This window comes from Nuphar pumila, chromosome 13 (genome assembly GCF_984573655.1).
Source record: "Nuphar pumila chromosome 13, dmNupPumi1.hap1.1, whole genome shotgun sequence".
Lineage (NCBI taxonomy): Eukaryota > Viridiplantae > Streptophyta > Magnoliopsida > Nymphaeales > Nymphaeaceae > Nuphar > Nuphar pumila.
In genome coordinates this window covers 90,778,921-90,799,245 of record NC_143261.1, presented here as the reverse complement: position 1 = coordinate 90,799,245, position 20,325 = coordinate 90,778,921, and the positions used below count along the sequence as shown (strand labels likewise).

General features: G+C 35.4%; 2 protein-coding genes across 4 annotated transcripts in view; one reads left to right on the top strand and one right to left on the bottom strand.

Moving 5' to 3' along the window:
- Positions 1-8,590, top strand: part of LOC149819136 (uncharacterized) — a 252,948-nt gene extending 244,358 nt beyond the window's left edge. The window contains exon 19 of the mRNA XM_089984131.1: positions 8,364-8,590. Within this exon, the coding sequence (XP_089840257.1) occupies positions 8,364-8,387 (24 nt within the window). The 3' untranslated portion in view covers positions 8,388-8,590. The remainder of the gene's footprint in view (positions 1-8,363) is intronic.
- Positions 8,591-15,184: 6,594 nt separating this feature from the next.
- Positions 15,185-20,325, bottom strand: part of LOC149819135 (transcriptional elongation regulator MINIYO-like) — an 85,468-nt gene continuing 80,327 nt past the window's right edge. For all 3 annotated transcript variants that reach the window (XM_089984128.1, XM_089984130.1, XM_089984129.1), the window contains exons 7-9: positions 16,918-19,305; positions 15,533-15,739; positions 15,185-15,447 (exon numbers count right to left, since the gene is read on the bottom strand). In XM_089984128.1, coding sequence (XP_089840254.1) covers positions 15,277-15,447; positions 15,533-15,739; positions 16,918-19,305 — 2,766 coding nt within the window. In that variant the 3' untranslated portion in view covers positions 15,185-15,276. The remainder of the gene's footprint in view (positions 15,448-15,532; positions 15,740-16,917; positions 19,306-20,325) is intronic.

The following is a 20,325-nucleotide window of genomic DNA, read 5'->3' as shown; positions in this document are numbered from 1 at the left end:
ACTTGCTATGCTTGAGCCCAAATGGAGTGGCGATGCTATTGAATTTAGGCATAAACAATTAGGAGATGATCGCTTTTTTAACTTTTTGAATGGGCTTAGGCCCGAATTCCAGCAAATTCGATCCTCCCTTCTTTCCTCTTTCACTTCTCCCTCTCTTGAAGATGTAATTACGAAACTAAGTGGGGAAGAGACACGTACGGGCATAAGCAAAAATAACCCAAGCGTTCTAGCAACATCTTCCAACCATGAAGAAAGTGAAGGTGTTAATGTCGTATCATGACCGAGGAACAACTTAAAAACCTATAAACCTCTCCGCTTCAAGAATCAAAGCCAAGGTACAAGTGGTCAAGGCGGAAAGAAAGATTATAGCAAGCTTGTGTGTCACTTTTGTAAGGAACCGGGGCACATCAAGCTCATTTGTCCAAAGTGGGAGAAGTTGCTAGCTATGGCTACCGCATCCCAACCTCAAAAGGAAGAGTGCTCGTCATCTTCAAATGGAGCTCTCTCATTACAACAAATTGTGGATGCACTTCAACCTCTTCTCAAAGGGGCAATTTCCGAAGTCGCCATGTCAACCTCTTCACCTCCCGGTAAGACCTCTTGGCTTTTAGATTCGAGTGCCTCTTTTCATATGTCTCCAAGTATTAGTATTTTTTTTGAATACTCAAACAATCTCTTACCATCCTTCGTCTCAATCGCGGATGGAACATCTCTTGAAGTTAAAGGAATTGGAAATTTTGAAAAGCAAGGGTTCTTTATCCCAAAAATTAGATTTATACCAAAATTAAACTTAAACTTGCTTTCGATTTCTCAACTCTCGGATCATAGGTGTGATATAAAATTTTCATCTAACAAATGTTGGATACAGGATCGTCGGTCTGGGAGGTTGATTGGGGAAGGCTCTAGGAAGGGAGATTTATACTATGTCGATTCCCTTCAAATTCCAAAGAATCCTTTTTGTAATGTTGTCCAACAAAAGGATATTAATGTATGGCACAAGAGACTTGGACATCCAAATGTTATAAAAATTTTCTACTTACCTTTTGTTAAACACCTATGTAAAAGTGATTTCACTTGTAACGATTGTATTCTTTGGAAAATGAAAAAGATACATTTTTGTCAAAGATCTATGTTTACAACAAGACCTTTTGAAATTGTTCATTCGGATGTATGGGGACCGGCACCAATTTTATCAAAAGGGGGTTGTGCGTATTATATAATTTTTGTTGATGACTACATAAGATATTATTGGATATTTTTTCTTAAGCACAAATACGAAGTTTTTTCGACTTTAAAAAGCTATCATATGATGATTAAAAATCAATTTAATGGAAACTTAAAAATTTTTAGAACAGACACTGAAGGAGAATATCTTTCAAGTGAATTCAAAATTTATCTTGAAAGTCATGGTATTCTTTATCAAAGATCTTGTCCAAAAACTCAGCAAAATAGATTAGCCGAAAGAAAGCATAGACATATAATAGAGACAACTCGAACCCTTCTTATTTCTCAAAACATCCCAAAAGGTTTTTGGGCCGAAGCTGCTTTAACATCTATTTATCTTATAAATCGTTTACCATCTAAAAATTTGAACAAAATCTCGCCATTCGAAATGTTGTATACAATAGTCGGTTGAGAATTTTTTGTTGCAAATGCTTTGTTCTTACTGACAAGAACGACAAGCTCTCACCGAAAGCCATTGCATGTGCTTTTCTTGGATATTATGAAACCCAAAAGGGGTTTCGATGTTATGATGTTAAGAATGATAAGTCATATGTTTCCAGAAATGTGAGTTTTCTGGAAAATGTTAATGTTTTGAGAAAAATGAATCTTATGAAGAAAATATGGATTATTCTTTTTTTTTTGAGCTGTTATCGAAAGATGATGATAGTGATGATGAACTCACTCATGATGATGATAATAATGAAGATGAGGAAAATATTTCTTTCCATCCATCTACCTACCAAAACTGTGATGAAAGAGCATCGAGAGGTCCTATAACCTATACCCATAGAGACAGAAACAATTTTAGAAGTGCGATTGAAAAATACAGTGAACCTAGTAGCTCCACTTCAACAAATGAAGAAAACCTACGAAGAACTGAGAGAAACAGAAAGGTGCCTTCTAGGTTCATCTCATATGATTCTTTTACACCTAAACATAGAGCTTGTCTTAACGTCATTCACTCCTATGTAGAACCTAGAAATTTTGAAGAAGCCAAAAGAATGATGAATGGTTAAAAGCGATGGAATGTGAGCTTACAACTCTCAACAGGGCAAAAACTTAGGGAATTCTAAGATCTTCCCAAGGAAAAGAAAGTGATAGGGTGTAGATAAATATTTAAGGTAAAAATGAAGAGCGACGGATCTCTTGAGAGATATAAAGCTCGGCTAGTTGCAAAGGGATATAGTCAAGAATATGGGATTAACTATGAAGAATTATTTGCCCCTGTGGCCCGAATGGTCACTGTCAGATGCCTCGTCACTGTGGCCGCAATCAACAAATGGAACATTTATCAAATGGATGTTAAAAATGTCTTTTTAAATGGTGATCTAAATGAAGAAGTTTATATGGATGCTCTACCAGGAATGGAGACTCCCAAAGGAAAAGTGCTTCGTTTTCGAAAAGCATTGTACGGTTTAAAACAAGCCCCCAAGGCTTGATATGATAGATTTAATTTTATAATGTTAGAAAATGGTTTTTCATCATGTTTCACTGACAATGCTCTATTTGTTAGAAAAACCAATGCAGGGATAGTCGATTTTGCTTTTGTATGTGGATGATATGCTAATAACTGAAAGTGATACTAAAGGAGTTAAAAGTATAAAATCAATTTTAAAGGATAGATTTGAAATGTCTGATTTGGGATTTCTAACCTATTTTTGGAGTATTGAAGTGGCACCCTCTCATAGAGGGTATTTTTTATCTCAGACTAAACTTGCCTCTGAGATTCTTGACAGGTCAGGTATTACAGATAATAAAGTTTGTGAGACTCCTGCTATAGTAGGAGCCAAAATGAAGATTGATGATGGCATTCCCCTTACAGATCTCACTCCCTAGGGACAACTTGTGGGATCATTGATGTATCTAAGTATTACTAGACCAGATATCTCTCATGCAGTTCATACTGCAAGCCAGTTTCAGCATGCACCAACATCTGTTCACATGAGTGTCATTTTGCAGATCATCAGATACATAAAAGGTACATTAAATATGAGTATTCTTATCATATTCTTCTGAATTGAAATTAATTGCTTATACTAACTCTGATCGGGGAGGTGACCCAAATAACCGTCACTCCACCACTGGTTTTTGTGTGTTTTTAGGAGACTCGCTGATCTCATGGAGATGTAAGAAGTACCAAAAAGTGTTTTTATCCTCTACCGAAGCTAAATATCGAGCCATGGCAACGACTACCATGAAAATTGTGTAGATTCATTAGCTATTAGAAGATATGGGGATTAATGTAGAAGGGCCCACCAAGCTTTGCTGTGATAACAAAAGTGCAATTTATATTGCCAAAAATCACACATTTCATGAGCGTACCAAACACATTGAGATGAACTGTCATTATGTTCGTGAAGCATATCTGAAAGGGTTCATTGATCTTCCATATGTAACTTCAGAATATCAGTTGGCAGACTTCTTGACCAAAGCGCTGTGTGCTCCGCGTTTCAACTTTCTTCTTGGCAAACTTTCGGTCATCTTGCCCTAAGTTTGAGGGGGGTGTTAAATTATATTACCGAAATCTTGTAATCTTATATATTTTATATATATATATAAAGGATGATACATATACATATATGATATATATGTATCTATCCACTTATATATATATAAAATATATATTTTTCCTTATTTTAGTCATGGGCATTGTTTAGTCATTTCCTCTGTTTTTATGCATATTCATTGTAACGCCCAAAAAATTTAACCTTAATTATAGTTCAAATATTGAAATTTTGAGACCAATTTTTTTTTTATATAAGTAAATCAGATCTTATAATGCGGAAACGATTTTTAAAAACGGTTAAGACTTTGGACGCGGTTACGCTAAAGATAACAATCAAATCAAAATGTACAGGATATACACATTTCAAACTATGTACAATATAAGATTAAAATATGAAGAGTTTTAATTTCATTTCAAATCAGAGTATGAAAACAATACTTCAGTCTCTACATGATCAAGTACTTAAAACGAAAAGATCATGAATACCAAGATCACGAGGTAAGAGTGGACCCTCGAGGATGCAGCTCGACCAACCCTTCGCTCTAACTACTCATCATACTTTACCTGCATTACCTGTCACTCATAAAACGGGGTCAGGCTCGCTAAAGTCTGGTAAAGCAACCCAAACTCAAACTTAAAGAAAACATATCAAGCATTTAAAGGTAAAGATATATTATTCATCCATCGTCAAGTGATAGACAAGGGAACAACGTCCTATGAGTCATTCATTTCAAGCATTCGAACATAAAGCATTTAAAAATATTTCATCACTTAATATTATATTCAACCTTAACTTACGTAATAAAACATAATCTATATGCATTCAAGTCATCGCATATATATATATATATATATATATATATATATATATATATATATATATATATGCATCTAAGACATTCAGATCATTGCATCATTTTCATATGCATTTATAATTCTTATAAACAATAAGTCAAATCACATTTGACCATTTCAACGTGAAACACACGTACATACCTTATAAGTAATTTAGTTAGATATTCATGATACACATCAATCATGATACATAGGTGTGATATATTTATTCAGACAATCATTTGCAATGAAACTATGTTAGGCGTGATGTATCATTCACCTAATAAGTCAAAACTAGTCATTTGTTGGCGTGATGTGTCATTCACCTATACGTTAACATAAGCGTCACAATCATAACCTCATATCAAGATCTAAAATCAATAAGGATCTGATTATCATATCTGAGTTCAATATATAGTCATGCTATAATAGAAAAGCCAAATCTATAGATTCATAACTGGCTATCTCAATCAACTCAGAAGATCATCACAATTCATCATAACATTTCATTTATTCATAATAAAGATTTACAAAATCCATGCCGGATCACTTGGTCTGGGAAATGTACAACCTCATAAGGAGTTACCGTCCTAGATGGATGGTCTGCCTGGTCTTGGACAATGCACTTCCTCACAGAGACTTGCCGCTCTAGCCGGATTACCTGATCTGGTCATGCACACCCTCACAGAGAATCCTTTGGGAACAGTTCCTCAACGGGTACCATATCCAGTGAAAATTATTATGATACATGCATCAATACAATTGACCACTCTTAGGGTCGATAGCCATCAACATGGGCATAAGTATGTATACAATCAAAGCATCACACCATACATCACTTCATATGGCATTAAAATTATAAAATCACACATTTAACCAATAAGCCTTCATGAACCAAAGTTCACTATTGAACTTAAACATTTATCGCATGCATTCATAATTTCATTTCGCATGGCATTTAAATCATATCATACATAAGCATTTATCCTACGCATCATATCATCGCCATAAAAAACATTGCACTTCGTAAATTGAACCTCGAAGCATGCATAAACAAAACATGAGTTCTATGCATGCATACGTGAACATGTGCATTTCATAATACGAAGCAACTAAACCTCAACATATATAACTCTTACGTAGTTCGAGATTTGCACGCACGATAAAAGTCATATGCATTTTTCACCACATGAATCGATATATCACCTTAGATATAATTGTGTAAGGGTTGGTCAAAATCTCATTGACCATCCTACCGTACATCATACACATATATTTCTTAAGCAAACAAGACATGCAAGTTCAAAACAATTTATAACATTCGCATGCTTTCTTCTATATAAGAATAAATGAGTCCATTATATGACAAGACAATATATATAACATTCACAATATGCATCAAACACGACTTATACATGTCCATAGTAGTTATATGTGCACCATGTATCAAATTCATACAAACACACAAAGCAACATAGTATGCGCAAACCAAAGTATGATGACACACATTGCGTACATATTATACATTCATAAGTGCACATGCATTCAAACCCACACACAGGTGTACCTACAAAAAACACACTCCATATTCCGCTAACTACAATCATGACAAGCATGATCTCCGAATTACAATCACAAGAGTCTTAGATATCCACAACTAAGTGAAGTGTGTGAGCATAACTTGTATTTGCAATTCATTTAGATATTCAGTGTAACATCATGCTTACACAATTAGTGCCTAAACATGTTCTCTATAAGTTCAGTTAAGGTATCTTACCTTAATAATGTGAAGAACAATGAATCAAAACTCAAAAGATCGAGGAGTTTCGAAGTCTGCAAATACCGCTACCCAAGCAATACAATGAACCCTTCTTGTGTGATCGCAAATGCCAAAAACTTAAAAAATGCCAATTATAATAAGATTAGCCAAAAATAGCAAATTACCCTATAAATTATTACCAAGAGCCAAATAACACACAAATACACTCCAATAATTTACAAACTCCATCAAAAATATATTTAAATATAATATATATATATATATATATAAATAGTGATTTATAGCCCAAAATAGTTCTATAAATGCAAATTATACCCTGATTGGCTTCAACGAACAAATGAATATGTAATAAATAAATAAATGAAATTCAAAAGCTAGAAACACATTTCTAATTTGGAGATAAAAAATGAGTTCTTTATTTATTAATAATCCTTAAAAATTACGGGTTTTACATTCATTTTCGTGAATGTGATTGTAATTTTCTTTTTCTTTTCTTTCTTTTTATTTTTACTTTTTTGTTTTTTATTTTTTACCAAAAGATACCTCTTAAATAGATGTTGGGCCCCTCCAACGGTCACATTTGTGACCGTTGGAGGGGGCTCCAACGTCTATGAGTGGAGCCCCTCCAAGGCTCCTTTTTGGTGGATTATAAATAGGGGTTCTCCCCTTGTAATTCTTAAGGCTTTGGGTCAAAGCCTATGTGTGATCTAATAAAGCTTTCCATTTTTTTTATGCATTTGTGAGATATTGTGGGTTGTGCCTTTGTGCACAAGTGTTCTAAGTGTTCTGATTGTGCACTTGTTTTCCATCAAGAACATTGTGTCTTGATCATAGTATCTTTTTGAAGATACTTTCACACAGCCTACTATCAGAGACGGGTCTACCATGACACTTCAAACCCGTAAATGCACGCCAAACCATGATTGATTCACCTAGTGTGATCGCTGGGTTGGGATAAATGAATTACAGAATTTTTCAGGAGGTGACTGATCAGGCAACTATTCATTATAATCTGCAGTGCTCCATTAGACTATGAGATTAGATGAAGCAAACTTAACATTGCTTGGACAGGAACCAGTAGGATTGGTCACTGACTTTGATTGTTTTGTTTGGAAACTAGTTTGCACCTTTGCCTATTCTTTTTATGTTTCATGACTCCTCGCCCTGATATGTTTTGATAAAAGTTCTTTTTATTTCAAATATATATGCGTGTGCACGTGCATGTGTGTGATATCAGCAATGCAAAAGCTATAGGATTGTGGAGCCCAAGATATTCAGTCCTTCAAAGAGCTTGCCCTTATCTACATCATTCCTCATTTGCAGAAAAAGAACCAAGGCTTTCTTCTTTTTTCAGGATATTTACTCCACTGCCTAGAAAAACTGAGGGGTTTTCCTCCATTGAGAGGGGAAACCACTTGTAAGGACAAGGTCATCCTTCTCCATTGATCCTGCCTCTTGAAAAAGCTAGTCCTATTTATTGATTAGATGTCGTTGGTTATGTTTGTTCTTGCCTATGGGAAAAGGAGGAGTGCCTTTGATCTACCCATGTACATGGATCATTTTTTCAGTCAGATAAAGGGCATCATGTTTTCTAGAGGGTGCACCCTAAGCAAGACAGCGTCTTGATTTTCTGGTCTCCCAAAAATAAGTGAGGAATACTCTCATTGTTGATTGAAATGTCACGACTGAATTCATGTTACCCTTTATGACCTTAAAACCATTTCCACACCAAAAAAAAGTAAAATGACATAATGCCATTAACAATATAATTTTAACATACTCTTCTGGGCATAGGAATAGCTTTAATGGAAAACATCGGTAACTGCCCCTTTCTATTATATTTTTTAAAAGTCTCAGTTCATGTGCAGATGTACTTTTCTCTACATTTTTGTACTTGCATATTCTTTGAAATAATGGAATATGTGCTATTATCTCTTCGTTGATATGTTTGTCTTTAATTTCAATATTTTTTTTTAATATGTGCAGTGCTCCATCAATTTCTGTTTGTTTCTCATGCAGGCTTTGAATGGGAGAATAGTCTAATCTACTTTTCGTAGTTGTTGTTTGTCGTACCATGGCGGTGATCATATTATTGCTTTTCCTGGAAATAAAGAATGAAATGGGTTCCCACCATGGGTGTAATTTTCAATCCCTTTTTTGTTAAAATATCCACCAATTTCAAGTTGCCTGTAATATACATTTTGTTACCTTTATGTGAACTAATTAGATCATTCAATCTTTTTCTATATGTTGGCCCTTTATATGAACTAATTAGATTCTTCAGTGTTTTTCTAATGCTGCCCTTTTATGCATTAAAATTGTGTTTGAATTGCAATCCTTGTCAAGTGTTACTAAGGCTCAAACATGGTGGCTGGATCAGTAGAGCTTTCACATATTGATTGAAGGGTCTAAGGTTTGAACCCTTAGGGGGGGTGTTTCCCAAGTTTTCTCGCAAGGAAAGCATTAAAAGAAATGGAAAATGAACGTGTTGTACGGAAAAATATTTATTTGACTTATTCCAAAAAAAATAATTATGATTGTAGGATCTGTAGCCAAAAGATTCAAAAGATTCATCATCCTACACACACTGGTTCTTATGGTTTCAAGTACACTAGTGGTTCATAAGACTAACAGAAGAAGTGAAGGAGTTGCTGCATGAGATGCATTTTTGACAATTATTCGAGATCACACCATGGAGCATCAGTTGCTCCTTCTTAGAGGTCGTTGTGCAGTTCTGAAATTCAGAAACCAACACATTTCATTTTGGAGATTTTGAGATGACCATCATGTTCACGACACAAATCACTAGATTGAAATACAGAGAGCCAATGAGTGGACATCGATGGAGAGATTTCAAGTTGTTATGTGATTTTCGTTTCAGAGCGAATGAGGATGTGTTCGATGGAGAAATGATTAAACTATCGTGGTTGGGGAACATTTTTGTCCCAAGAAGAGGGGTGCCAAGGAAAAGGTATTGTGTTTGGGAGGAAAGGCCGGTAGTAGGGTAGAGAATGAAGTAAAAGCATTCATGCTCTACTTCTTTAGGGTGTGCTTATTTATTGATACTGGTGGAAAGTCGATGAATGCATCATACATGTAGTTTTTGCAAAACCTGGATCGCGTCGATCAATACACATGGAGAGAGGCCTCACTTGCACACCTGTATTCAAGTTTGAGTAGCACGAGGAGTGAAAGAAAAAACATGGCAGGGATGGTGGTGGTGTTGGAGGTATTTATTTCTTCATTGTACAATGGGACATGATTTATACTCAAATATTATTCAAAATTGTTGTTGTAGGATACCGTGTACTAAACCTTGCAGGTTTGGATATAAGAGCGTATAACCACTACAAGGTCTCCAATGTGTGATTGTCTATGCGGATTTTCATGTGTTGTAATATTTTGTCGATCACGTAGTGAAGAAATTATTAGTGAAAGATTGATGGGTCATCACATGGGACGTGGCCAATTTACAAAATTGTTTCGCAAGCTAAGCAAGGCAAATATAAGTTTTGTTGATGATTTTTTCTACTTTTTGGAACATAATGCGGTATATGACTAATCATGAATTATTTGAGCTTTTGTAGGTAAAGTGGTGCCCTTATAAAGACGTGATAGTGAAGGAGGAGAATGTTGAAGTGGTTGAAGGGGCGAAAGACAGCGCGATGATGAACCTTTGGTTGCATAATATAAATGAAGTTGAGTGTCAAATGGCCAGTCGGGTCATCTAAAAGTTTGGGTTTGTTCAGCAATCTTATCTCCTTTGCACCATATCCAAATTTGTTTCGCTGCAAATAAAGGATCAGATAAAATATTATCTCACTTTATTCCTCTCCGAAATTAAAGAGTAGCGCAACGACGGCAAAGACATCAGCTTGTCGTCTATGGTACATGGCACCAATGACGAGGACTTAGTTATTGTATCCTAGCAGGTTTTAGTTAGTCAGGTTCTAGTTAGTCTTTCTGTAAAATGGGTCATTGAGGAGGAGGAGGAGGAGGAGAATGTTGTGAAGTAGAGAAAAACTAATTCCAAAATGGAACCTCAGTTAGTTATTGCACGAGACAAAATCTGCATGCTGAAGAAGATTCTATAGATTCAAGTTAGCCTTCTCGAAAATGCAAATAAGGTCAATGAGGAACTACGAGTGCATATAAGGCCATCTACAACAACAATGACAGTAGAATTTTTTATTGTTTTGTATTTTTTTAGTGTAAATTGTATGTTTTTAGACAAGCAATATTGAAATTCGTTGTATGTTTTTAGGGTTGTAAAGCATAAATTTATTAAATATTCTGTAAATTTTTTCATTGTTCTGTAATTCATTATATGCTTTTAAATTTTGATTTTGCATGATATATATGTTCTATAAATTTTTAATTGAGCGGGTTTTGATGTTTCATGAATTTGAATTGTGAATATAAATTCACACTTGAACTACAAGTTTGAATTTGTTATATGTATTCACAGTTTGATATGATCTGTAAATGATATGTTCTGTATGAATGTGAATTTGTCAACTGTTTTGTAAATTCACAATTAATTTTATAAATTCTGTAATTTTTAATTGAACATATTTTGATTCTGTAAATAATATGTTCTGAGCTAGTTTTGATTATGAAAAAAAAAGTTTGCAATAAATATATGCAAAAAAAAGAAATCAACAACAAATATATTTGAAAAAAGAAAGTCCACAACAAATATATGCAAAAAAACAAAGTTTGTAACAAATATATGCAAAAACAGAAAGTTCGCAAACAAATATATACGAAAATAGGAAGCCTGCAACAAATATATGGGAAAGCATGAAGTCCATGCAACAAAATATATGAAAAAATGAAGTCCACAATAGATATATGCGAAAAATGATAGTCCGCAATAAATATTTGTTGCGGACTTCGTTTTATTTTCATACATTTGTTTGTGGACTTCCTATTTTCACATAAATTATTTGTTGCGGACTTCGTGTTTTTGCATATATTTGTTGTGGAATTTTTGTTTTCGCATATATTTGTTTGCAGACTTTCTGTTTTCGCATATATTTGTTTACAGACTTCCTATTTTCGCATATATTTGTTGCAGACTTCATTTTTTTGCATATATTTGTTGCGAACTTATTTTTTTTAATCAAAGTCTGTTAAGAACATATCATTTAAAGAATAAAAAATTGCTCAATTAAAAATTACAGAATTATTTTAGAAAATCAATGTGAATTTATAAAACATTTAACAAATTTACATTCATACAAATCATATCATTTACTGATCATATCAAATTCAAATTCATGCAAAATCAATTATGAATTTAAAATTGTGTTCCAACATTGAATTCAGAAACGTTATAGTTCTACATTAATAATTCAAAATAAATTCATCGCAAATGTTCACAGTTCAACTTTCGTGACCTCGCTAGTTGGCACCTCATTGTTCGTACCGCCTTCATTCTACTGCAGTTCAACCTTCTCTTTGGCAGTCTCTAAAGCCTTCTTCTTTTGGTATCTATAGAATTTTATCATACGTTGGCGCAACTCTGTCATAGTATTCTAAAAAAAAGGTATTAACAAACAATTAATTATAAATTGCATTCCAAAGAAGTGAACAAAACATGACATATAAATACATAATTGCGTAAAGTTTAATTCTCAGTTTTGAGTCAAGTATTTCATGTACGTGAAGACAAATATATCACAATCAAACTTGTGACAGTCATGTACTAAGTAATGAAGAACATGTACATGTACAAAATACACAACAAAAGTTAACAGTCATATGCAAAGAAATTACCTGTTTTTCTATTGAGGAATACCCTCAATGACCTCAGTTGTCCAATTGGTATAATAGTTACAGCCAAACCACGCAGCAAAAAAATTAACCTGCAATAAGCACATAACATAAAGCAAGTTAACAAACTTATGCAATAAAGAGAAAAAATAAATAATGTTATTGTACCAGTTGTTTGACGTTCTTATCTACAAAGTTTGTGGACCTCGTGGAATTGTACAACTTGAACACCTTCTCCTACATGTCATTTTCCAAAGAACCCAGTGGTAATTGCCCCAGCTGACAGAAATTAAGACCTGCAATATAAATCAAGTTTAAGGTCATTATGTACGTGAAAATTTAAGTTTTTTAAGTATGCGAAGTTGTCCAACGAATACCTATTCAGCATTAAAGAATTAATACAACGAGTTGTTTCTCTCAAAGCACGAAGTTGCCTCATCTTTTTGCCCTTTAGTTACAATCATTTGTTGTGAAATAAATGTTGTTTATCAGTTAGTTTGAATTAGTCAGCATAAAAATAATAAAAACTTCTCTTTTCTAACTCACAAAGAAATATAGGGTAAGGAAAATGGTCTTTTGCAGTTTCATTTCATTTTTTCATGTCCTCACTTTGGGCCAATTGGAGTCTTTCTACAAATTTTGCTAGAAGCTACATAGTAAAAAATGTGTTATATTTTATACGTAGATGAGGAGGTCCACATATATTTTATATGTGGATGAGAAGGTCTGCATGTATTTTATGTGAAAGACCACACGAAGTCTGCATAAAATATATGCGGACTTCCTCGTCCTCGCATAAAATATATGCGGACTTCCTCATCCTTGCAAATATTGATTGTTTTTTGCCTATATTTTATGTGGACTTCGTGAGATTTGCAAAAAAAAGATCGTGTGAATCTACCTTATAGTCAAAGGATGTGATACTATCGAAAAGTCAATCTTTCAGAAAACGTTTCTCCCAAATCGTTCATCAGATCAAAGCGATCGTGGTGGCATTGAAAACCAAATGCATCGATCTGTCTACCTTTTTTATTGTTTTTCTGGATTTTCGATGCAGGTGGCCAAAAAATAACATAGAATAACTGGGCTAGGCACAATTTTGCATGTTCATCTTCTTTTTTCAGAACGTTGTCAGGGATGTATCTCAACACGCGTTCGTTATTTTTCAGCGATTTAGATGTCGTTGGAAAGATATTTTTGTCTAGTTTTTTTTATTTTTTTCTCTATTTTTTTTAAATCTTTTATTTTTTGGGTTGAAACATCTTCTGCAAGATAAAGTGTTTGGTTGTTCATATCTACAGAGCATGCTCTATTGCAATTCTAAAACTCATAAACGGGAACCCTAGAAGAGTTTTTGGTTCTGACTCAAAACAGAAAAGTTATACGCTGATGTCTCAGCTTTAAAAACACAAGTTTTTTATGATGAATTGGAAATACATAGGTATGGGAAAGAGAGCACAAAATAGTCACATATTTGAGAAAAAAATCGCATATATTTAAGAAGCCCACATGTGTGAAAGGTAAAAAGGACTTTTGAAAACTGAATATTTGTGATTTTAAACATGGGGAGAATAATGAAAATTGTGGAGCATTTTGGAAAATGCATCATTTTTGTCGTAAAAGGGGTCCCTATTTGACTAGGCTCGCCATGGCTAGTTTCCATAACATTTTTTGAACACAATTACGATGGATTTCTGTATATGTGTGTTTTCAGTGCGTTATTTTAACTGTTTTATCTATAACCAGTCTGGTTGACATGCGTGACAATGGTACATTCAAAATGCATAATTCGACATTATGGAACTCTAGAATTATCTGAGGTTATAATCCCAGGCTCAGATGCTTGAGTCTAACTCTGGAAATACCGAAGCTAGTAGCTTTTCATTTGGATTCGGACTCGTGCTATGTTCAAGACATGTGCGTTGACACATGCATGTGCACAGCACACGTTGCTTCTGATTTGGATTCCGACTCATGTTCTATGTTAAAGATGCATGCACACGCACAAAATACATTTTAAACGGTGCTGCAGAAAGAAATACTTTTTCCTTTCACAACAATGCTCTTTTTTTTTTAAAGGCAAGCTGGGGTTAAGCGGACCCCTACCAGAATAACAATGCTCTCTTTGCTTGCATCATTTTGATTCCTGCAAGGTTACCGCTTAACCGCACCTGAAGAGTAAGGAGAGACATACAATTGCAAACCTATGGGATGACATTGGCACAGGGCTGTCAGTGGGCTAGGTGTCCAACCCATCAAAGATGAGCCCAAACCCACTCAAATAACAAGCAGCGGGGTTCAGGTCTTGTCAGGTAAATGAAATAGAAGCTACAACCCGATCCCATATCAAAGAGTATCCAAAACATATATATACTCATACATACAAAATACTTGGATCAAGTGGATATCCGACAAAAAACCAAATGCACTCCCATCTCATGTATTACTCAAGTCGGGTTCACCAACCCAAATAATATTCTGCTCAGCATATCATGCTGGATTGGGTGCTGGATACAAAACTGATCCGTTGACAACCCTAAACATTAACAGCATGCATGCAAATCAACTGGTGCTGCAGAGCACTGCAATAGATTAAACGTTGGCAGAAAGTTGTGGTGCAGACCAAACGGTTTTAGACTAAAAAGGCCTTTCACTTTCCATAATGGTAGATATTAGCTTCATGGATGCAAATCAACTGGTGCCGCACAGATCTTCAGTTGGTTAGATGTCTGCAAGTTGAAGTGCAATCCAAAAGGTTTTTAACTTTCCACAGTTTCCTTTCAAACACGTGTGTGTGAACAGTAAAATAATATGCATGATCTCCAAAGCATATAAAAGATACAAACGACCAGTTAGTCAATATTGTGATTCCACGCATCTATGAACATGGTTGATTTTTGCATTAAACAAGCATGCACAGATGGGTGAGAGAGAGAGGTCTCATTGTTAAATGCAACAGTTGCTTACATATACAAAATTTCAACTTTAGTATGGGTGTGGGATGTGCTTCCCTTAATGTCTTGTGCTGCAAGGACAAAACCTCAAAGCCGTAGGACATATAAACATTACGCAAACATCCTTGTAAGTACAGACCTTTTTCTTCCAGTGAGTTGTAAGAACAGATCTTATTTACAATAATTCACAAAATCGAACTTCAAAAACTTTGCCTAGTCTGTTGACAACACGATAATTTGAGCTTTTCAACCAAAGCCAGCAAAGATGAGTCCGATTGACAAGATTTTGTTAGCATTTTGAACCTCTTATCCAGCTCACCTGTGTCTATGGATGATGTATGCTCATATCTGACCAATCTCAATAGCATCCCCTGGACCAAGGACCAGCAAAATCAGAGAAACTTTTGAAATGCCAAAAAGAAGAGGACATCGTTCTACAGTAGTCAACATACATACCACACGATCTTGCTTGCGAGAATAGTCACGCAGAAGGGACTTCACCAATTTGTTCCTCAGGCTTGAAGATACCTTAGTATTGAGGAAAAACAAGGACGAGAGGTGGTGCATTGCTATAGTGAAACAGACAGATGCTCTAGCAGCTGCCCTGTCCAGGCACCCGGAAATCCATGACTTGGCATAGGCCTCCAAAAGCTCTTCATTATCCTGAACAAGCCAGCAATGCACATGTTAGAAACCCATGCCAGGTACACTGCCATTTGTGCAAGTGTTCAACCAAATACTTTTGAATGAAATGACAGTCCAGTAACAGTGACATGCTGTAGAACTGTAACAAGAATAAGATCATTACTGACCAGCTTGCCGTGGTGGGATATGAAGTGCATTAAGCTTGTGGATTGATAAAATTATAGATGTAACAAATCAATGACTGGTAAATGGCTAACACATAGGATGGGTAGCGAAGTGTTGGTGCACAGGAACCGTGATGGTTCATGTTGCAGCATCATAAGTTTTTTCCTTAACACTGCACAACTGAGGAAGCCAACAAAGTCAAACCCCCAAAATGTATTAAGGATGCCATCCTCAATATCAACATGTTTATCCAGTAGGGGCAACTCATGAATGTCACCAAGCTAACGGGACATCATGAGTTTGAAACCTACAAGTGTGCACCTGTTGCCGCAAGGCTGAAGTTGGGTGTATTTGATGGCATGGAGAACCTGGGGTTTTTACACCAATGAGCTTTATGAGTGAGTGAAGTGGTTTTACTCGGTTGTCAAAAAAAGTGGTTTTCCCCAGTTTTCAAAAAAAACACATTCCTTGCATTGTTGTCATTTTCCCTTTCTGAAGTACAAGAAGTAACTTTCTTCTAATGAACCAAGAGAGAGATAAAATAGAGGGGTTATTGAAAAGGCATTTACCAACCATCAGATCATAAAGAATTTATCACAACCATCATCTTTGACAGAGCAATGGTAGAAAACTCAATGCTCATCAAACAAATAGTAAGAAACTCAATGTCCACAGGTTCACCTCAGCCTTTATGTAAGCACGTGCTATTACTTACAGTGCACAATTCTCTTGAACAAACAAAAAGATAGGGCTGCAAAACAAACATGAATCATACTTCAAAGAGAAAGAGCATGGAAAACATTCAACCAAGTGCAGTTAATGCTACATTTAAGGGTAATGCTATGTCAATATGTGAATCCATGAAAATATGAGCGCTATCATGATGCATGCTCTTCAAATGAAGGACAAACTCACAAAAGCGTCAATGGATTTTATGATGTCTCAGTTTGCGTGTATATCTATAAAAGATCTAAAAGATATTAACAGTATTCTAATTAAAATATGATATGATCAGTTCAAAGTATCACTACCTCCACCGGATAAAGATATCCTTCAACTTTGGAAATGCAGTTCTCGATTGTTGGCAAGAGTTCCATCACATGAGCATCAGATAATGCATTCCATGTTGCAAGTCTAACTGGAACATCAACAGATCGGTGTAGATATATTGTTATTTGACGACCATAAGCCATGTCACCATAGGATACCGAAGCAAATTGCTCAACAAGAGTTTCAACAAACTTAGAGTAATTGGTATGAATATCCCTTTGGAAGTTGAGAGTTTCCAAGCTGTTCTCTTTTGGCACCTGATAATCATCAAACTTTTCTGGATGACCTGATGAATTATCAATTTCATTGGAGATGTTATTGGCACCTTTAGACCTTTCTTGGTCCAGCTTCTGCCCATACAATTTTTGTAATGTTCCAAAAATAGATCGTGTCTGTTCATCTAATATGACATCATTTATAACAGGAAAAACCATAGAAAGAGAATGCAGTTTCCAAACCAATGGTATGCTTAAAATCGGTGAGCATTGAACATTAGATTGTAAAGAGGACATAGCCTCTAGACCTAGGAGGAAAAAAAGTCCACTTTTGACAACGAGAGGAATATCCCCATCATAAGATGTACAGTCCAGTTGACTAGATGCTGCAGCTGACTTGGAAACCAATTGATTCCCACCAAAGGTTGATAATGGACTGAGGAACCAATGTGTGGGAAGCGGTAGTCTCTGGTGTGCCCATTCTATTACCAATGAATCATGACATTCATATTTTCTCTCTTTGGTCTCTACAAATTCCTCATTTACTGTATCCAAAACATTGAACTTTTTATATCTACCCTGATTTTCTGATTCAAGTTGATTTTTAACAGACTTTTTCTTCCTGTTTAGCCACCTCTTAGGGAAGTGAGCAGCCAAAACCTCACTAAAGCAATGGCAATCCTCTTCAGTGAATATAAAACCAAATGGCTCGAACAAGTTACTACAAAGGAGAAAGTGACGAATACAGGAACTAAGATATTTCATGACAGGAGCATTAAACAATATCTTAAAGGTTGTCTCTATAACATATGCATCTCCTGGACCTAAAATTAGGCACAGACCAAGTGCAGCATTCACCTTCTGCTGTGCATAGGACATGGAAGCTAGATATTTTACAGATCCAGCATACAGATTTTCTTCCTGTTCATCCTTGTTCTCAAGTCCGATAGGGTGTAACTCAAGCAAGTTGACCACCACTTTTGCATCTATTTGAGATAGCAAAACTTTTGTTGACCAAAACCCACCACCATAAGAACCCCAACCAAATCCAAGACCTGGAGCTGGACCACCTCTGTAAAACATCTCGATTGACTGCACATGATACCATTCTGAGGCTATAAAGTTCATAAACATAACAAGTATATCTTCAAATCCACTTTGAGAAACTTTAGCAATAGCATCCTTCATTTGATTATCCTCCATAGGAAAACAAGTTTGTGGACTAGATGCAGTGGAATCATCCTGTTTAATCAACTGTGAGGATTTACGGAACAAAATTACCAGTTGGATTAATCCATCAAGGAAGCATGAACTGGATATTGAAGTCTCATAGTCACCATGAATTCTCCAGTAGGAAATGTTCTCCAGAAATGAATGTCCACTAGTGGAAGAAACTTCTACATCTGCATCTAAGTAGGAAACATTGAGCAGCCCATTTTCACCAATCTGGTGGACGAGCTTAGAAGCAAATTTTGACAACCTGGACATGAGAATAGAATATCTATGAGAATGACCAATGCAGTCCTCTGGTCTTATCCTCTCAAATAAACTGCAAAGCATGTGTAAGATAGATGCAAGAACTGAGATCAAATTGGTTCTGAATGAATCTTGGATGACAAGGTCAATCCTTTCTTGGCATTGTCTCACACCCACAATGAAAGAGAAATAAGGATTATCCTTTAAGGACATCCATTTTAATGTAAAGTCAACCATTGGAATTACATGACCCCATGACCAAGTCAGCGCATTTTCACTGTTACAGTTTCTTCCTTGCTTTTCTTGCAGCTCTGTGTGAAGATATGGGAGTCGTCTACATAGGGCTTCAAGGACAATGTAGGCCTCCCTTGCAACAGAAGTAAACTCACAGAACACCTTACTTCCAATGAGTTTGTCGATGGCAGGTGGGCTCAACCATAAGCACATTGCAGGGAAAAAATCTGCAAAATAAGATATGCAGTATCCATGACAAATACAGACCTTCCACAATCGAAGCAGTTCAACCAGCATAGCAGAAATAAGTACAGCAGATTCATGACCAAATTTCAACCACTGCTCTAGAGAACTGGGTGATGCATACAGATGCCGCATAGCATTACTAAAAACACCATTCCTAATAAAATGCTCACAATTTGACTTGCTGGATTCAACCAGTACCTGTAAACAGCAACAGCAATAAATGGGAAAAAACTTCAACTTGATTAACAGGAAATTTGTACGGAAATTACCAGGATCAACACAAAATTTGAAACACAGTAAAGTTCTGCCGATAAAAAATTATCTCATGAACCAATATCATGTACATAAGATGATACATAAAGGAAGTACATACTGATGAATTAAAAAGTGCATGCTATTTTAAGATTCTCCCTCTTAAAACAAACAAAAAGGGAAAAAAAGATTTGATAGAATTAAATTAGTTAAATTTTCAATTTGCACAAAGGATCAAATAATGTCCTACCGTGTTATATTCACGTCTACATAGATTACATACATGCTAATTACATCTTAATCATATTGTTCATAATGTTATGTGTAACAACCCCAACTCATACCCCTTGAAAATGCAGATTTTTTTTTTTTTAAACCATTGCGGAAATCTTCCCAGAGTCCCGGGGCGTTTACAGTTTCACTCACAATCGGATAACCAAACACACCACAAAAACTCTTACATTTATCATCCATACCATAGATACTCATTATTTATTACTTATGAAAGAAAGAGTATCTAACAATAATTGCAAAAGACATATCAGAGTTATTTTAATAACATAAAAGTAAATAAAGGAAAACACTAAGTCACGTTGTCCCTACGTAAACTGTCTAGCAAAAGTGTGACACCCGTAGCTCTTCTAGAAGCTAGTCACTTCACTGATCTCCTACGGCTATGAAAAACCACAAAAAGAGGGTGTCAGAAATCCGAACAATTTTGCGTACGAATCCATCTAATGAAATAAATGAGCATAAATAATACAGATAAGAGTCAATGCAATAACTTGGAGGTATGCATTTATGACAAATTCGTAATTCAATTAAGCATTCATACAGTAGGGAACAACTGTTAAATAACAGGAATCACAAATTTAGCAATATACCCATTTAACATGCTTTAGGGAACAATATTATGCATCCACCAACATTTATCAGTCAAGAGAACAAGTAAATATGCATATGATC